The sequence below is a fragment of the Homalodisca vitripennis genome, chromosome 2 (genome assembly GCF_021130785.1).
Source record: "Homalodisca vitripennis isolate AUS2020 chromosome 2, UT_GWSS_2.1, whole genome shotgun sequence".
Taxonomy (NCBI): Eukaryota; Metazoa; Arthropoda; class Insecta; order Hemiptera; family Cicadellidae; genus Homalodisca; species Homalodisca vitripennis.
In genome coordinates, this window is record NC_060208.1 from 24,588,607 (window position 1) to 24,607,270 (window position 18,664).

The 18,664-nt window shown below is 30.9% G+C and overlaps 1 protein-coding gene across 1 annotated transcript; it reads right to left on the reverse strand.

The window, feature by feature from the left end:
• Positions 1–2,239: 2,239 nt before the first annotated feature.
• On the reverse strand, positions 2,240–17,270 carry LOC124356220 (allatotropins-like). The gene is made up of 3 exons (XM_046807404.1): positions 17,215–17,270; positions 3,650–3,864; positions 2,240–2,520 (listed from the first exon to the last, which is right to left on the reverse strand). Exons 2-3 carry the CDS (start codon positions 3,859–3,861, stop codon positions 2,364–2,366), a joined length of 369 nt encoding a protein of 122 aa, XP_046663360.1. The 5' UTR covers positions 3,862–3,864; positions 17,215–17,270; the 3' UTR covers positions 2,240–2,363.
• Positions 17,271–18,664: the final 1,394 nt, after the last annotated feature.

Here is an 18,664-nt window from a genome sequence, read left to right on the forward strand (position 1 = left end):
TTGATAACTTCTTCTAAGACAGAACAATATTTTACTCCTTGAGGAAGTTTTCTATCATTTCTATATCAGATCGACTCAAGATAAAATTTAAATATTTTAATATTAGGAATATGAGTTTTAATATTTAAATATATAATAGATATAATTATAAAAGGTCCAATCTGTTATAGTAAATAAGAATTTTATTTCCTGTAGTTATTCTTCACATACATAATGTTAACACTTCATATTTATATTTTCAACAGCTTTTCTTTGCAAATAATATTAGATATGTCTGTTATCTGCTTCAAAAACAAACCCCTCAAGATTGTATGACAATATTATTATAGTTTCTATTATTTATGACTTAAAAATGTACGTTAAAGGTCTGTGATGAAAAATGTTTTAATATATTAAAACTATTATAAAAAATGAATTCACCATCGCAATTTGTACCATAAGATGTGCATATAGTATAAAATTCCTTTTTAATTTCAAGATCAAAATTGTATACATACTTGAAAATTGTATACATATTACGTTAAATTAACTGTATTTTTCTTAAAACATCCTTAATTATAATGGATGGTTAAAGCTCTTAAGTGCTCAATGACTGCAGAACCTATCTGAACGATCTATGAGTTAAATGAAAGGGGATAGTGGAAAAACTTGACAAATTTCAACAGATTTTATAGCCACGAACCAAAGATGTTAAAGGGACAAATCTTATATAAGGATTAAATCCTTTTATGATTATTTTCCAGATGTTTAATACTGTGAGAATTATTCTTTATTTTCATAACGAGGTTTTTTATCACACAATATTATAACCTTAGAGATTCTGTTTATAATTGGCGTTTCTAAACTAATATAAGTACGCTACGTGAAGTTCTACCAGTCACAGGGGACCGAAATTTGTATCTATACATTTATTTTACTTGCCCAACAAAACAACTCATGTGAACTTAGCACATAGAATAGCTAATGAGTGAGATACTTACAAACATTTTATTGTTGGTGATGAATTTATTCACATCCTTTTTATGACGTTGAGCAGTCCCTATCTTTACTGTATAGAGATGTTGAGTCAGCTGGAAACGTCGAAGAACAATGTATCGGTCGAACTATATGAGACCTTATTTGTACCGTGTGTTTAGGGAAGATTAACATAAACTGTCTCTTATGATTTCGGCTCCGGTCAAAAGTGTGATTTAATATTCAGCGGTAATTTTGAATAAGGTTATTTTATTGTTTTAAAGTTTTTTCGAAATTTCAAGAATAATCTATTGGGTAGGAAAGTACAGAAAGAAAATTAGAACTGTCCTTAATAAGGCTTTTAGATATGAGGCAATATAAAGAATGCCTGAATAACTATTGAACAAAAAACGTAATAATAGAACTAATCGTGTACTAGACATCCTACCAAAAAACGTTTATAATGTATTGAGATGGAAATTTCATATGTCACTACTGTTAATCAATTAATTATCAACATCATTCAGTGAAGTAGGTTATTTATGAAGTCGAATGAATACTGACATTAAGTCATAGACCAATATAATGACTTCAAGTATCGGGTTAAACTTACGCAACTGTAAAAAAACAAAGTAGGCTTAATATAAAGTATCAAGATAATCCGTAAATGTTCAGTTTTGCTTTTATTAATGAAACTATATCCGTAGCAAGAAGATTGGGCGTATAGCTAGAAACATATTATTTTCAGAATTCATTGAATACAACAACAACCACAATATTAATTTGTTATTTTTGCAATTAAAACTCTTATGATTATATTATTTAAAACCAGTTAATTTTTAAACCATAATCGTCAAATAAATACTACAGTTATCATGCTTAAATTTGTTGCTATTGTTGTATTGTCCTTGAAACTACGTAAGACTGTAATGATAGTAATGATAATAGTTTATGAATGATAGTAATTTTTAGCTGCCGTCGTTTACAAATTAAGCTTACTTTTACGCAGATTGTACGGTAACCGCAAAATATTTGTAAGAGACGAGAACCAATTTGCATTGTATAACCACAAAACATAGGTTACTCTCGAAATCGATAGATAAACATGAATCGAAAAACTATTAAAGTTTCGATAGGTTTTACTGAGTTTATAATAAAATTATATAGTACGTAATTTAGTTTAATTACATTACAACTGTGACAAGGTTCGTGCTTTACGTTTACTTTGTAATTATTATATAATAGTATCATACTAAGGGATTAAATCACAACAAACAAGTTTTTAAATTTTATGTAAAATTTAATACATTTAAATGGGTTAAAACACGTCTTGCCTAACATAAAATACTATTAAAGTAAGCAATCCCATTATAGTGTTTTATTCTATTCGCCAGCTCGCCTGCTGTCCTCTACTTATAGATGGTAGCAGGAGGACCATACGGCGGTCTCAGTAGCTCATCAACAGACTGCTCGCCGTCCTGGCTGGCCTCTGTTAACTTATTGCCAATCAGCCTCGCCAGGCGACCATTATTCTGGATCACACTTGTCAGCCAATCTGCAGGGAAACTGAAAAAAGAAAACAGTTAATTGTCTGAAAATTCGTTTTTTGACGATGGAAGGATTGCGAAGGAGATAGGATTTTACTGAGGTTTTGCATCGTTCAGTGATTTAAAAATTTAGTAACACTACGTTTCAAGAAATGCAATCCGACCCCTTTGTCAGGTGAACTACTAACATTAAATACAACTAGGATTAAGAGGGTAATAGGATTTTCAAAGATTTGCCATCGATTAGTGTTAAAAAAATCAGTAACACTACGTTTTGAAACCTTCCATTTAATCCCTTCCTCAGGTGAATAAATAACCTTACAAATGAATACGTCTGATCTCTTCTCAATACTTCACTGATCCATGGCAAATATAAGCTAACAGTCTGGATAAATTCCATTAATGAATATTTGTCAGTGGTAATATTGTATTGGGTACATTGTGTATCCTGCTTTTGTATTTTCAAATGAATAAACGATATCAATTTATGACACAGATTAAATTGCATATAAACTGAAGTAAAACTTATTCTAATTCACGCCTTCAATGGCACAGATTGAAAATTCAACTTGGGGGAAAACTCCACCTAAGGCAACCGATTCAAAGTGTGTATAAAATATCGTAACAAAAAAGCTTATTATTACAAAATAATAGGGTTAAAACTAAACAGGACAGTAGTGCTGAATAGACCTGTTGGCCAATGATCCTTTTATTCAGCGTTTCCCAAAGAAATGAATGGCACTAAACGTATGGCTTAAATTCAGGCGTGCCATTGCTTCAGTATTCATGCCCATGTTTTAAGTACATTAAATTTTTCTACTATTTACATAACGTATTTACATGTACGTAAATAACAATATTTAGGAATGTGCTGAATGACGTCATTCAATGCGTTTTGAAGCATAGATTATTTGTATACGTATTCTCACACACACACACACACACACACTCGTATTTTTTTGTCGTTTTAAATGGTGTCAAGTTAATTTATAAAATATTTAAAAATAAAAATTGAAATAAATTATTGATATACAACAAACATTGCTGTGGTGTGAGCAAAAATCATTACTTGTTATAGTGACGTTCCACAGGAACTGGTTTAAGTAATATTTTAGTCTTATTATTACATAAAATGTTTCAGCAATTACCTGTCACAGTTGGAGAACTGGGAGGTAGTGGAGGATGAGAGGTCTGAATCTGTTCGCTTGCCGAATGATCGAGCCGTGGATAGATATTGGTTCTTGAACCCACGTGTTGAACGAGCATTGTCTCGCTGATAGACGGGCACGCTGTTAGCAGCCACCGATATCAGCAGCAGTACCAGCCATAGCAGCAGCGTGTACAATCGCATCGTATCCATCTGCTAGAACCCATTAACAGGTCAATTGTAATCAGGTTGTGTACTTAGGCGAAATGAAACTTACATTATTATTGTTTTTATTTAATGCAGATTGAACTTCATTATCTTCCTGTGCTTGTATGCTATTAACACATTTTATGAGAAGCGAGTTAGTGACTTGCAGCCTGAGTAAAGAACACGTAATGTTTTGTTCTGTTAGGACAATAAACTGAGAAATTGCACTCGGTCCTAAAAGATCCTTTGTGCTGCTTCCTGAGTAACAGTATATTCTGAATGGGTAAGGTAGGGAGTATGGGTCGCCTCAAGATACATTACGAAGGATTTTCGGTATTAATCTGAGTCATATATCCGTGTAAGAAGTGTAAGCTCGTCCAGTCAAAACAGGCAAGATGTGTCAAGACCCTATGTCTATGCTAGCAACATCCCTTATCACTTTGGGAGCCCCACCAACTCCAGTAGTCATCTCCCGTAGCTGACTAGACCTATCGATTTACCATTGCACTCCAATATCTTGACGTTTAGGATTAGCCGCTCCTGTAAATCCATAATTTTGTCCAAATTTTAGTCACACAACGGTTTTTGCTATGCCCAGTGTAGGTATAAACCAGCCATGCGTTTGATAATATTGATCAAAGCTTTATGGCATTATTTTTATATTACAGTAATAACATTGCGGTAAATCATTTATAGTAGATATAAAATTAAAACGTTTTAGAGGGTAAACTGTGGACTTATTTATTGCTTGTCTAGGATTGTTGTTTCTGACATTGTAAATCCCTATGTTTGAAATACATGTTTTGAATCGTCTTCGATTTCATGATGGAATAATTATGTACGATTTGTTAGCATATCCATCAATATGTGTTCCAAACATCCACTTTATTGTTATAAACTGATGTTATGTGGTATAATATTATATAAAAGTTAAAAAATTCTAAACGAATCTCGTATGGATCAGGTTTAGCTGGCCATTGTACATAGATAGATTGTTTTGCATTATTAACTATCATTTGTTTAAAAAAACCCATATCGTACCTGTATTTAGCTATTTTTTTATTTACGTAGAAACGGAATCAAATTACTGTATAATATTTTTAAATTCACAAAACTAGCAATACAGGCCAAATGAACGCTGGACCTGTAAGAGGCTTCGCAGTTATGTCATGTATATAGTTCAGTTTGTCTTCTACTTAATGCCATTTCTGCTATATAATCACCTAATCTAATAGTATTGAACAGCATTATGAGTTATTTTTGTCGATATTCCATGGTGTTATTTGGGAATTTGGTTTCTCTTGGCGATATCTCCGACAGCAGATCTGGACGCACAAATATATGCATATCAACACACTAACAATCTTATGGAAAAGCTGTAACCTTGTTTGCTTCTCGTTCTAAGTTAAAATTAATTATATTAGTTTGATTAGGACTGGAACCTGCCTCTTCTCAAAAATTTAATAATATTAAAACTCTTATACCTTTTATTTAAAATTAAGCCACATTAAATTTAAATGTTTATTTTAAATAAACAGTTTACAACAATGCTTTTTAGATACTTGATACTAAGACTTTATAATGTTTTGGATATAGAACATCTTGCATATGAGACTGCAATAAAAGAAACGAAAGGAAGGCGAGTTTTATTATTTAAATTTTTTAATGGCTTAACTGAATTTTAATACTCAGTTTCAATAATTTTTAGAAATATATTTGAATCAATAATAAAGATTTTTACAGTTAAAAACATATTAATGTGTTTACAGACATTTTAAACAATGTGTACAATGTACGGGAAAAAAAACAATATATATTATAAAAAAGATTTAAAATTAAATCAACACAGTGAACCAGTGAATCAAGTGATGTACATAACTAAATTTAAAACTATTATGCATAACAATCACGTGAATATATAGATAAAATCTGTATGTTAACTGTTATGTTAGTAATGTTAGTATAATATATTCTGACATTCAAGAAATTTGTTAAAGAAATTCTATGGTTTAATATGTTGCACGTAATACTTTAGTTACAAACTTTTTAATTTTTTTTTAGATAAGTTATAGGTATTTATTTTGTTCCATTATGGAAGAAAATAAACTTTCTGGTTTCATAAATATTATTCTTACTCTATTATGATATGTTACTTTCTCTTTTATCTCACAAACAAAGCCTTATTTTTATTTAGTACACACAACTTTTTTTACTTGGTAAAATTGTTATAAGTAATAACAATAATCAGACCTGTGTAAAATAATGTTCTGTCTTATAAATATTATAAGAACATCGTTCAAAATAACTCACGATGACACTACTTTGAGCTTGTGCTTAAAGACAAAGTTTGACCTGTTCTTGCTATTAGAATATTGATCATATCGATGATGCAATCCTATTTAAATTTGTCTTTAATTCTTCTATTGTTGGTAAAAAATAATTTATTTACAGATTGTTACATCTACAGTTTTGTATTTTACGAGAATAAAGATTTTTTTCTTATTAGTACGTTCCTTTCATTGGAAACTAATTAGTATTACTTTGAACAAAAGATAACTATTTATTCAGGTTAATTATTAAGCTAATTATTTAAGACTGATAAGGAAACATTTCAAACATTATGAACTTTTTGGTACTGTCAATTGAGAACATTTTTCAATTTCCCCCTATATTTTCTAATCAGATATTTATTTAAGTTTGGTAGAAGAGTAGTAGTGAAATTATGTAACGTTTACACAATTATTTCTTATACTGCATAAAAAGGAGATTTTAAAATAATATTTTTATTAATTTAAAGTTTTTTGTTGAAACAAATAAGCAGTATGCTTTTACGAAATATTATCTAAATAAAAACAGAGCCTAAATTTTATACTGATTCTTAATTCTGCTTATAAATTATACTCTACTGGACAAAAGCCACGTTTTTGCGCTTTACTTTTAAAGAATAACAAAACATTTCAGAATGCGGAAGAGAAATGTATACAAAACACCCCGATATGAAGCAATCATATTTAAAATGGAGAGAAAACAAGAAGGAACCGTTCAACAGGGTGTTTGTTGGAGGTTTAGGTTTCATGTTTTATTTATGCCATATCAGTAGTGCAATTGTTTTTATCACGCAAAGTGTGCCTTCGCTGAGATAGCATGCAAAATTTCTAATCTATACCTCATTGAATCCTCGAGATACACTGTATACATATAGATAGACAGAAAATCATAAAAAAGACGTTGACCCGAAAATTAAACATTAATTTATTAATTCTTGTAAAAATAAAGTTAAATGACATTTTTAAAGGCTGTATCTGAAATCTGTCTCAACACATCTTGCCACATGACACAATGCATTTTTTTTAGTTAAGTTCGGTTTGATATCTGTGTTGAAATAATAAATGTATACACAGCAAGTCACTATAAAATTATTTATCTGTTGGGATAGTGAGGCTACATGTATATGGCATATGTTTCAATCTCTTATAGGTGTATTAATTTAGTTTAAAAATGTATTTTTTATGATTTTTTCTTGTTTGCCATTATGGTTATCTACAAGACTAATGTAAAAAAAGTATTCGCTAACACTTAACCAAATCCCATAGCATGACACGTGTACTATAAAATAATTAAGTGCTCTTCGTATATAAATGAAGCAACCCTAGAACTGGTGTCACTCTGTACTGGCGGCTCTATTTTAACAGCCTCGCAGACGTTTCTTATAATGTATCACATTTCATAACTGTTAGTCCAAATATAAACTATTATATGTCAATGTATTCAAAACTATATCGAGAGCATTATAATAACAATATATTTTTGTTTCTATGGAAACATATTTTTATTTTTTTACAAAATGTAAGAAAAATGTTTTTTGGAAATGTTTCTTGTAAATATTTCGTTGTGTAACTGCTTAGCAATAAGCTTTACATCAAAACCGTAAATATAAAACTTATTCAAAATTTTTTCCTGATTCCAAAGATATATATATAATTATTGTAACTTTTACCTCAAAACGTATGTGTTACAGGGCTTTGTATGAAAAAGCATCCATATTTACTTATTTTCAAAAATGCATACATTTCTAAATAAATATTATTGTTCGTGGGTAAAAATAATCTCTTGACTGCATTTATACTTATATAAGTATGACAGTTAAAACAAAAATAAAATAAAATAATAAATTTTAATCTTACCTTATTTACATATGTACAATATATTATACAAAGTTTCATTTTTTCACTCAGCGTCACTAGATCCCGCCCTGCGAGCTCTCTAAGATGATTTGATCGGTCTCTAAAGTTTTCACCCATACTGAACAACTAAAACTATAACCTAAGAAAGCTAAAAAAAACAATAATAACAACACCAAATACTATTGGATTCGTAACCTCAAACACAAAACCCGGCACTTGTTTACAGTTTCACAACAATGTGGTTGACCCGTACTACGTTCACGTCAGCTGTCCAAAAAAACGATGTTTTACGGTAAACAAAGAAGACAATAATAGAAAGTAAGAACAGTAAATCGGTACTATAGTTATTGCACTTCCAGAATATATCAACTAAAAATCATTTATATGACCTTAATTGCCTAAAATTTCAATAACTGTACATGTCTACTTTGGCGACGAATATTCGTCGTTGCCAAATCGGACGGGCCTTTGGCGACGAAAATTCGTTTCATACCAGCTCTAGGGATACACAGTTTTAGCCTATATGTCAGTTCGTGTCCGGGACATCTTTTTGACAGACAAACAAATAGACGAACAGACAGAAATGACATTTTTGCCGATTTTTGTCTAGGTTTAGGCGGTTTTCAACGCTGCATGTTCACTGGAAACGATGGACTATTTTTTAACTCCAGACCGAGATATTTGGTTTCGATTACGATAATTGTGCTTAAATAAATCTCTTACTTCATCATAATATCTTACCCGGTGTCCATGGACTCGCATCTAAGCACTCATAAAATCACAAAACACGCCTTAACTTAGCGAATTGCAAACCGAAACTGAATGTACATGAATGTACTGGACTTCCTCAAAACTGACAAAATAAGAGAGGTCTGACCTGCGGCATGTAATTACTGTAAAAAAAGTTTGAGTTTGTAAGGAAAGTGGGGTTGCCTATTGAAATTATTTACCCTCTAAACGTGGATGTTCTTATTTAGCCTCAATTAATTTTTAATGACCTGTCATTTTGTACTGTGTTTAACATAGAAAACTCTAGTTTTCACCGTTATTCTTATTTTATCAAGAACTTTATAATGCACATTTGAAACTTTTGAGCCTCTCCCCAAAAATTCCATTTTGGGGCAATGGGAAAAGTTGTGACAGTGATTAAAAAGTTACTTCTGTTTTCTATAAAATGCCATCCCTTCATTTTTATTTATAAATAAGTAAAAGGTTCATCCATACGTATTTCCTTTTTTTTATATAGTATGATATAAATTATTTTTAAGTTATTCCTTTTGTTAAATAAACACCAGAAAACGATTGGTGTAAATTACTTTCACTAATGCGCCTAATGATAACCCTCTCCATTTCTTTTTGTACTCTTACTTCTGTAGCTAAATAGTCTAAATCTGGCGGAAAAGAAACATGGAGCTTGTTTCAAATATATTTATAATTCAGTTGAAAACTTACACAGAAATATATATTTTCCAAGTATCTAATGGTGGCAGACATATTGATATTGTTTGTAGAGTTCAGGTAGATAATATTGTGTTTGCTTGTGGCGGGTGACATGCACAGCAGGTCGCGGTAGCTGTCTGCACTGTGCGACAGCAGTGAACCCACCAACGTGCAAACACTCACGACAGACATGTGCTGACATCTAGGTGAAAACCCTAGAAATGCTTACGCCATGCACAGTTTTCATAAAAATACTACTAGTGCAATATTACCGCATACAATAGAATAACACAGAAACAATATAACGATGCGTAATATTACGTCACATGTGCTACACCTGCTGCAATCATCATGAACGTAATATTATGTAAAAACTGTGAAGTTTAAGCAGCAGACACAATTGTGACCAATCAGTATATTTTATACTAGTTGTACAAATTCTTTGACTCCATCGTGCTGATTTTAAGTTGCTGGATAGATGAGCAGATGAAAAAAATGATAAATGAAATGCATGATAGAAAATTTCAGATTTAATCAGATCAGTATAAAGTTTCTTGAAATACCTAATAGCTCTGATTTGTAAGCAGAATGCAATTCTGCTGGATACGGTTAGTTTTCCTGATGATGAGAAGTAGATAAATTTAAAACATTAAGAAATAAATACAGTTTTAGTTTTGTAAGAATGTGACTTTAAATAAGTTGCATGTAAATTAACATGAAATGAAGTTTAGGGTGAAAGTTGGAATTTTGTTTACAGTTATTTAATTACAATCCTAAACAAAGAATTAATAAAGCTTGAACAGTTTTTACATGTTTTGATATAAGTGTCTTTGACAGGCTATTGTATTGTACAAGTTGTCATGTGTTCTCCATCTCCATCAGTTGTCCAAATAAATCAAAATATAATATAAAGTAGTTTAAATTTCCATATATAGCTTAAAACTACTTATTTGTTTCAAAGGTATATCGGTATAAGTGTTACTTAAGTCGACAGCCATAAAACTGTTTAGCTGTATAGTTTCTAGATATATTGAGTATTTAAACGTAAAACATAATTTGGAACATATGTTTCATGATAAAAATGTGCATTCACATTGTAAAATTTGATTACAAGAATTTATCACCCAGCACTACAAAGATTTACAAATCGAGAACCCAATGTGTTTAAAAAATCTTTATTTTTTGCTTATAAATATTAAAATATCTGATACTTAGACAAAATTGTGTTCGAAAATATTACTCACCTCTGTGATATAGATTTGAAAATATAAGATAAACCTGTATAATAACTCAATATGAAAACTTAGCCTAATGTTTGAGTCATAACGTCGGTGACCAAAGATTATGTGTGAACGTCCTTTGAAACGTTACCAGATGTCACATTGAGAATTAGTTACTTGGATTGTGTGGTAGCTTAATGCTCGTAAACTTAGTCTGCGTTACAACACTTAAGGCGTATTGAATTGCGTAGTGTACAGTTTCATTTGAGAAAAAAAGGATCAAATATCACTCCAAATGACGAATTTTTTACTTTTTAGAAATCAATTGCTTTTGAACAATGTAACTAGTAAGATTTGATAGCAGCTTGGGAATTTTTATGAATTGAAATGGTGCTATGACCGGTAATTTCCGATGCTTGCAAGCGATGCAGTGTGCTAAGTTTGAGGAAACAGAGACATTATTGCAAACTGCCGCTGGTCTTGTAATCATTTGATACTTTTTTAAATTTAAAACCGTCATACAAAGGAAGCATTGATGTTTCAATAAGAATTGTTTTGCTCGAAATTTGTGCCAAACACTGAACATTGAATGCAGAGACACACGTTTTGATGATTGTATAGTATTATTGCCTGTAAATTATTTAGAAAAAATAGCTGCAGCAGTGTAGTCTTGAAAAGGAGCAGGGTTGATCTTGAGAGAGTAAAAGCGAAAAAAGAACAACTTTGGATGAAACAATAAACGTAGAAGTTTAAGAAGTCAGGTGGAGAGATCTGGACTGTATATTTGTCTCGATTTCAGTACAATGTTTTATTCATTTCAGTTCTCAGAAGGTGGGAATGCAATATCTATTGTCGATTTAAAACAGTGAATGTTATCCCCGACGATACAGAACAGTGGCTATGACAGACTGAGGGTATCTATTCTGTACGAGGCTCGATTGAACTTGGAATCGATTGGATTTAATTCATGACATATCTTGCCTTTTCGAACGGAATATGTGCTGCTCATTTCAAAATTGTTGGTAGATTGAGAGAATATTAAAATACACACCTTTATGATTCTATTTCTGTTAACTGTTGTTTCAAAGATTTTTAAAGTCTCTAGCTGTGCAGAAATTTAAAAATTTCGGGTAGATTTTAAATTCTATTTGTAAGGCCAATGAAAGGAAAAAGTTAGATCACTAATTGAAATGGATCGAAAGTTCCACACAGAGGCGAGTTATATTATCACTATGACGTTCTTCACTTTACATTGAACAATTATATACTGTATTTAGCTTTTATTCAGATTGGCTAAAATACGTACTGAAATGTAAATTATACATGTAGGCTATTATATGAAAGATAATACACAACGTCTATAGGAGAACCTATAATTGGTTTCATTTATATAATTAATTACCGCAATTGATTGCTAGGGTGTTAAGTTGGCATCACAATTACCTTTGTCCAAGATCTCTTTGTCTGTTGGTTAATTAATATCTCCTTTTGCATTCAGGAAAAGTAGACTTTTACAGGAATGGAAAACGTTATTGCTATTATTAGATTACAAGATTTATGTATTTAGTGTTATTCAATGTTTAGAAAGATATACTACTTTGTTATCCAAATCTAATCTATATACTGTTAAACAGAGAAGGTATCGTAGTTCCATTTTATGAGTGATTCAACATCAAAAACGCTCTTTTTCAACTCCATGTTGACTAAGTTCGTTAGCCACTTTGGTGCACCATTTCTGTCCATTATGGTAGCCGTTTAAACTGAAAATAATTACAACCCAATTCTTTATAAAGCTAGAGAAAAATCAAAAAGTTCTAGAATAATTATGACATTTAATAAACATATTTAAGGTGATAATTTTCTTGTACCTTTCAATATTTTGAGTATATTTAAATCCTATAAGAAAAAATGCTATTATTTCAATTGTAACAAAATCTACCTAGGTCTTCTGACTGAGCCGTATGGCCAATTTGTGGACTAAATATATATTTAACGTTTCCCAAAGTAAAGGTCTGTAATAAAGTGTCGTAAAATTTTCAAGCAATGAATATTTATAACACATTTTAAATATCGTTTTTCAGATTTCTGAAATCCAGCTTTATTGAAGAAATGTCATGTATATTTAGAAAATTAGTTAAAAACGTTTTAATAGTCACACACCATAAATATGAAAGGTACACGACTCCACATGGTGACGCCTTTGGTAAAGCGTACGCTAGCGCCCGGTATATTGGGACGGGATAAAAGGGTGGAGAAGGGTTTGAAGTCCAGCAGCTTGACAAATGACAGGGGCAAACAATTAGTCGGCGCCGTTGTCCACCTTTATAAATGGTGTACCTGGAAGACTCTACCGCACACCACAGGGTGGGAGGGATAATGTAATTACTTTATTAGTGACCTCCTGGAAGTGTAATTTAACGTCCATCAGCAAAACAATGTATTTAATAGGCAATTAGCAGGTAAAAGTTTTAAATATAGGCTACACTAAAAATATATTTTGAACATATTTTGTTTTAGTCTGATTTATGAATTTGATCCATTTTTCTCAATTAATTTAAACCTGTAACTTAAAAAGAATTCCCAATCCATACTCAACCAGCATTCATATTATTCATTCTTTTTCAAATTTATATTTGAAACCCTAAACATTTATTAAGATTAAAATAGCTGATAGAAACCAAAATAAGATTATTATAGAGCTTAAGTATATAATGTATAAGCTTTACGGTTCACAAAGCGTGGTAGTATTAATCAACAGTTTGAGAGTATTTCGGACACTTTAGCCAATCATATTCTGGAATTGGGTCGTTATATTCAGCCTAGCAGTATATAGGAATTCAGTCCGTTTTAAAGCAACTTTCAAAATTGCAAGACTCAAGTTCGTGGTCCTAGAGTTGGTTGTGTGAACTGAATTTATTCGTAGGATTGTATATTCTTGTTGCTAACATTATACTGAAATATTATCGTTCAATAAGATCAAAATGTATAGAAAAACTGAAATACTTATTCAATATATTTTGTATTAATATATACTTAATATAATTACCGTTACGTTTAACTTAGAGTATTTTCTAAGTGAGAAGTCATGTAGATGTTATGCAACAATGAAATCGCTGTATTACAATTAAATTCCAAATTTTTCTTATACTGTCACTAGAACACCCGTAAGTTTGATTTAATTAATGGAAATTTAAAATGGTTTGCTCTGTTTATATTATGGTAAATAAATCTTTTAATTTTTTAAAACTCAAATGTAGAAGGTAAATGTAAAACTTGCCTTATTTCACCATGTGAAGTTAGGACTAAAAAGCCCTCTATTACAGTTAACCTGGAAAACAGTGGCTTAAAATGACTTGAGAATCACCATCAACGGACGGGCGAGCGGACTGCTTGCAAAGAGAGGATTACTCATCAGCCACCCATCCAAGCAGCAGCCACGCTTAACGTTGCTTTACTGAGTTGACTTGTGATAACCGCCGTTTTTAATAAACTGCGCCATTACACCTACTCAGTATATAAAGCCAATAATTGTGATGAGTACGATGAGTAATACATTTTTATTCACAATAATTCAAATATAGCAAGTCACTTAAAACCAGCTTTCTTTATATTAAACGATGCTTCTTCAAATCCTTAGGAAACACGATATACGTTCAAATTTTCATTTAAATGTATCAGATTTGTTTATGGGCTATTGAAAAATGATGAAGTTAATGTAATAAATTGTGTGACTTATCTTAAAATAATTTTTTACTTGACATCGATTGAGAATAACACATATTATTGAAATATTATAGTAAAATCTTCTCTCACTTCGAGGTTGTTATTAAAACAAATTAGTAAGTAATCATAGTAGTATCTTAGTTGTAATATTTAAACCATATAGTTGTAACATGTGGTTTACCACACTACTGATTGTGCTGCAATCCGCCGTAATCTTGGATTTCTTCTTAAAAAATTGAAGTTTAAAAACTAAATAGATTTCTTTATATTAACTACTAAATAGTGGTGTGTTTATGTCAGGATAAATAAATTTAGTGATTTCATGTGTAATAATGCATATTATACAACACATTTCTAAGCCAATTTTTTATAAAAAATTTCAAGTCTAAAACTTTTTTAAAGTCTAAGTCTAAATGAAATTTTATCATGATTAATTTAAGCTACCCTGTCCTTGCAACCAGTCCGCCTTCCTGGCCATTTGTTGTGGTTTGGAAATCACCTTTGAGCCGTTGGTCCCAGGTTTTGTTAGAGAGGGCTTCTTAGCCCTAACTTCTCCTGGTAAAATAATACATTACTTTACTTTACTCTTTTGTTGGTATCAGATTGGATTGAAAGTTTTGATGTTACCGAATTAGAGCAGAAAAAAATTGCAATACTTGTTGGAAATCGGAAGGGTATTTCAGATAAGGGTATAAGCAGATTGAAAATAAATATTTTCATCATCCCCACTTCTAAAGGATAGTGGCTGTACAACTAGAACTACTGGGTTTAATTTAGCAAGAATATATGCTTTATGAGATTACATTTCGTATGATTAGTAAAAGTCCTGGAATTCACGTAATAATTAGAGAAACGATAAAAAAATGTATTACATTTACCATCTAATGTATGTCATGCAGTTTTTATAATACAATTGGGTTTTTTGAAAACTCTTTAAATTTAGTGCACGTATATTAATTACAAAAATATAAATGGCACTAAATATAAACTGAGGCAGTGACATATATTTTTATCCTCTGTGAAAGCGGAGTTCTGTCGTTACTCCTTCGTTTTCGTCAGTAATATGATGCCTGTGGGCAAACACGTTAATGTCTCATTTTGATGTAATTAGTATAAGAGATAATTGCTGTTGTACAGGTTTTATTTTTTTTTTAAGATGAGTTATATAGATATGACTATATACATAACAATATATATTTTATATTTATATGAACACATTTAATTAATCCTTACAGTAGGTTGAAAATGAGAGTTATTTGACATAATGAAATAAATATTATGCCCTACCTTACACACAGTACTTCCAAAATCGACCACTCACCAATCAATCTATACAGCTGTTGCAGATGTTATTATCTAATGATAATAATAACAGTCCTCTCTGATAATTCAGGGAGGACTGATATATACTTACATTGGTTTAAAAAGTTTTAGAAATAATACAGTATTTAGCGAACAAACATAATTAGCTTCATGCACTTTTTCGAGATTCAATAATTATGATAAGTTGAAATTTTTCTGATTCGCCTTAGCTGGTTACTGCATAAAATCCCAAATAGTGAATTATAAAAAAATAATGTTATTCTGTATTTTATTATTTACCAAAAAAACAGCCACATTGTTTATTAAAACATCTCTTGTCTACATTTTTACATTACATCTCTCTATACATTTTTGGTAACCAAAATTACTTTTGTACTGAGCTTGTCAATACGTTGCTTAAATTATACTTGTGACAGTTTTTATAATAACAAGATACTCCACACCACGTTTAACGGCAATCGTTAACGAATACATTTTTACTTCCCCTGCCAAACAAAAGAGAAATTATGTAAACCTACTGAGTTGTATCCTTCAAAGACTCAGCCAAATTCCATGGTCGGCCATCCAACGATGTAGAACTCATCCATATATATCATATCATACACATCCATCTTACATTTCGTTCACAATTTCAAGTATACAGGTAACATTTTTCTTAAGATATCTTGCTTATAAAAAATTAAAAAGTTGTATGATGTATGTTTTTGTTAATATATAACATATTTCAACCTTTTGAAATTAAACACTTTAAAAGTTAAAATGTATGGACACTGCTTTTTACAAGTTAAATTAATAAAAGAAAAAAATAAAACTTTCTCGATGCTTACAAAACGATTTTTATACAGAAGAACCAAAATTATTTTGTAAATAATGAGCCTGGACCCTCCCAAAATTCATGGTTACTGCCTTTAATATAATTAAGTATTAAATTTTACATATGCAGTAGATATACTTCCAGGTTTTCTAATTTTATCCCTTTGTATTTTTAATGACATGTGTTTTTATTTAAGCCTAAACTGTTTCTATTATTACTTTAACCACTTTTATTTCAGTAATGTGAGTCTGATGATGTGTTCATTAAACACGAAATGTTTCTCAAAAATAAAATTTCATAATTATTGGAGTGTTTGTTTATAAATTAAGGATTTGATTCAAATAATAAGAGGCTGGTAGAATGTATGGTATGTTAGTTAATTTATACACCTACTTTATCATTGCCATCATGCTTGCTATACGACCAATGTAGAAGTTTTGCTAACGCTCAACAAAATGTGACAAATGAGTGGCGTGCACTAAAATCGAACTCGTGTTTTTCGAACTCGTATGTCAGTTTCGTTTTCGAGATATCAGACAGACCGACAGATAGGGACACAAAAATAACATTTTTCGATCCCCACGAGTGATAAGTTTCATTAAAGCTCAGCTAATAAATCTACTTAAATTTCTTAGAAGCGTCTCTGGACACTCACCAGAAGTAAGTTTCCTCGGCAAGCAGCGCACTGTGAGTGAGGAAGGCTTGTCCGGCCCTCCCCCTTTTATTCTTACTCCAACAACCCCACAAGAGGCCCAAGAGACACTCTGTCTGATAAGTTGCGACAAACAACTAATAAGCATAAAACAGTCTAATACAGTTTGGAATAGTTCTGTTAGTTAAAAGCCGCCACATTATTCATCCCTAGCATGGTGTTATTCATGCAGATTACAATCATGATTTGTCTTTTAGCAAAACCTTCCATAACACTCAGTGGTGAAACATGCTTATTTTTAACTGGTGTTTAATGAGAAAATAGTCATTATATGGTGCAATTTCCAGTATATAACTACAATCACGTGCAGAAGGATAGAACAACATTGAAACGTTTAAAAAATAAAAATACAGGAAATTTAAGTATTTTTAAGCTTTATAAAATAATGTATTCTGCATAACATATTAAAGACAATTAATTGTATAAAACTATTTCAGTTTAAATCTGAATATCTGTCCTGTGTAATCGTTCCGCAGTGTGAAATGTTAATATAATTAGTTCCATATTAGGCAAATCCTAAGATATTCTACATATCACTTTTAAATGTGGTTTTAACCATTTATTTTAGCAGTTTTCTTTACATTAACTACAATATCATAGGTACTGTATTTAATTTCACAAGGAATCCTCAGGAAAATTTTGACAGTTTCTTCCGGAATGCATCAAACATCACCAACGGAACATTTCTTTCCTGTTACTATGAAGAATTCTTGTGGAGGAATGTCATTCAGAGATTTTTTGGGTAGCGCAAGTAAGTTTAAGCAATTCTGAGAATTCGAGGATCTCTATTGAATTTGAATATAAAACGTATATTTCCGTATGTCCCTTGTTTTAAAGATGGCTTACAAAAATCAAATAAATTTTAGTGCTAATATCCGTTCACAATTAGACGCTCAATATCCACAAATTCTTCTATAACTTATGAAAGAAAAGGTAAAATGGATTAAACGTCACTTAAATACTTTTAATCTTCAAAGATTTAGCTGTGAATCATTCTGTTGGTTTTTTATCATGTTGAGTTCATTATAATAACGAATTTTAAAAGATATTAAACAATTTTTATAAGATTTTCATATAGTTTGATGACTGTTGAAATACGAGTACATTCCAGTAAGTTTAATTGAAATCCTAATAATTTTGCTTAGATTCACCATAATCCATATACCAATTCTAACTATATGATATGTTTTTAAACGATAAGACAGCTTATAAACGATAAACATAAGTGAGCCGATATTTTATTGCAAGGATTAAAATTATCAACTGTAAACGTATTGCCACTGGATTTTGGCAAACATTATATATACTTCTCAGAACCTGAACAATTTTTGCGATATTAATAATTTTCAGGAAATGTTCGCTTAGTCCATTTTTATCCAGTTTCTTGGTGATC

Excerpts from the sequence above, each read along its gene's own strand:
- LOC124356220 (XM_046807404.1), bottom strand. The coding sequence starts at position 3,861 with ATGGATACGATGCGATTGTACACGCTGCTGCTATGGCTGGTACTGCTG. Across the intron at positions 2,521-3,649 it reads CAGTTCTCCAACTGTGACAG|TTTCCCTGCAGATTGGCTGA; the intron begins GTAATTGCTGAA and ends TTCTTTTTTCAG.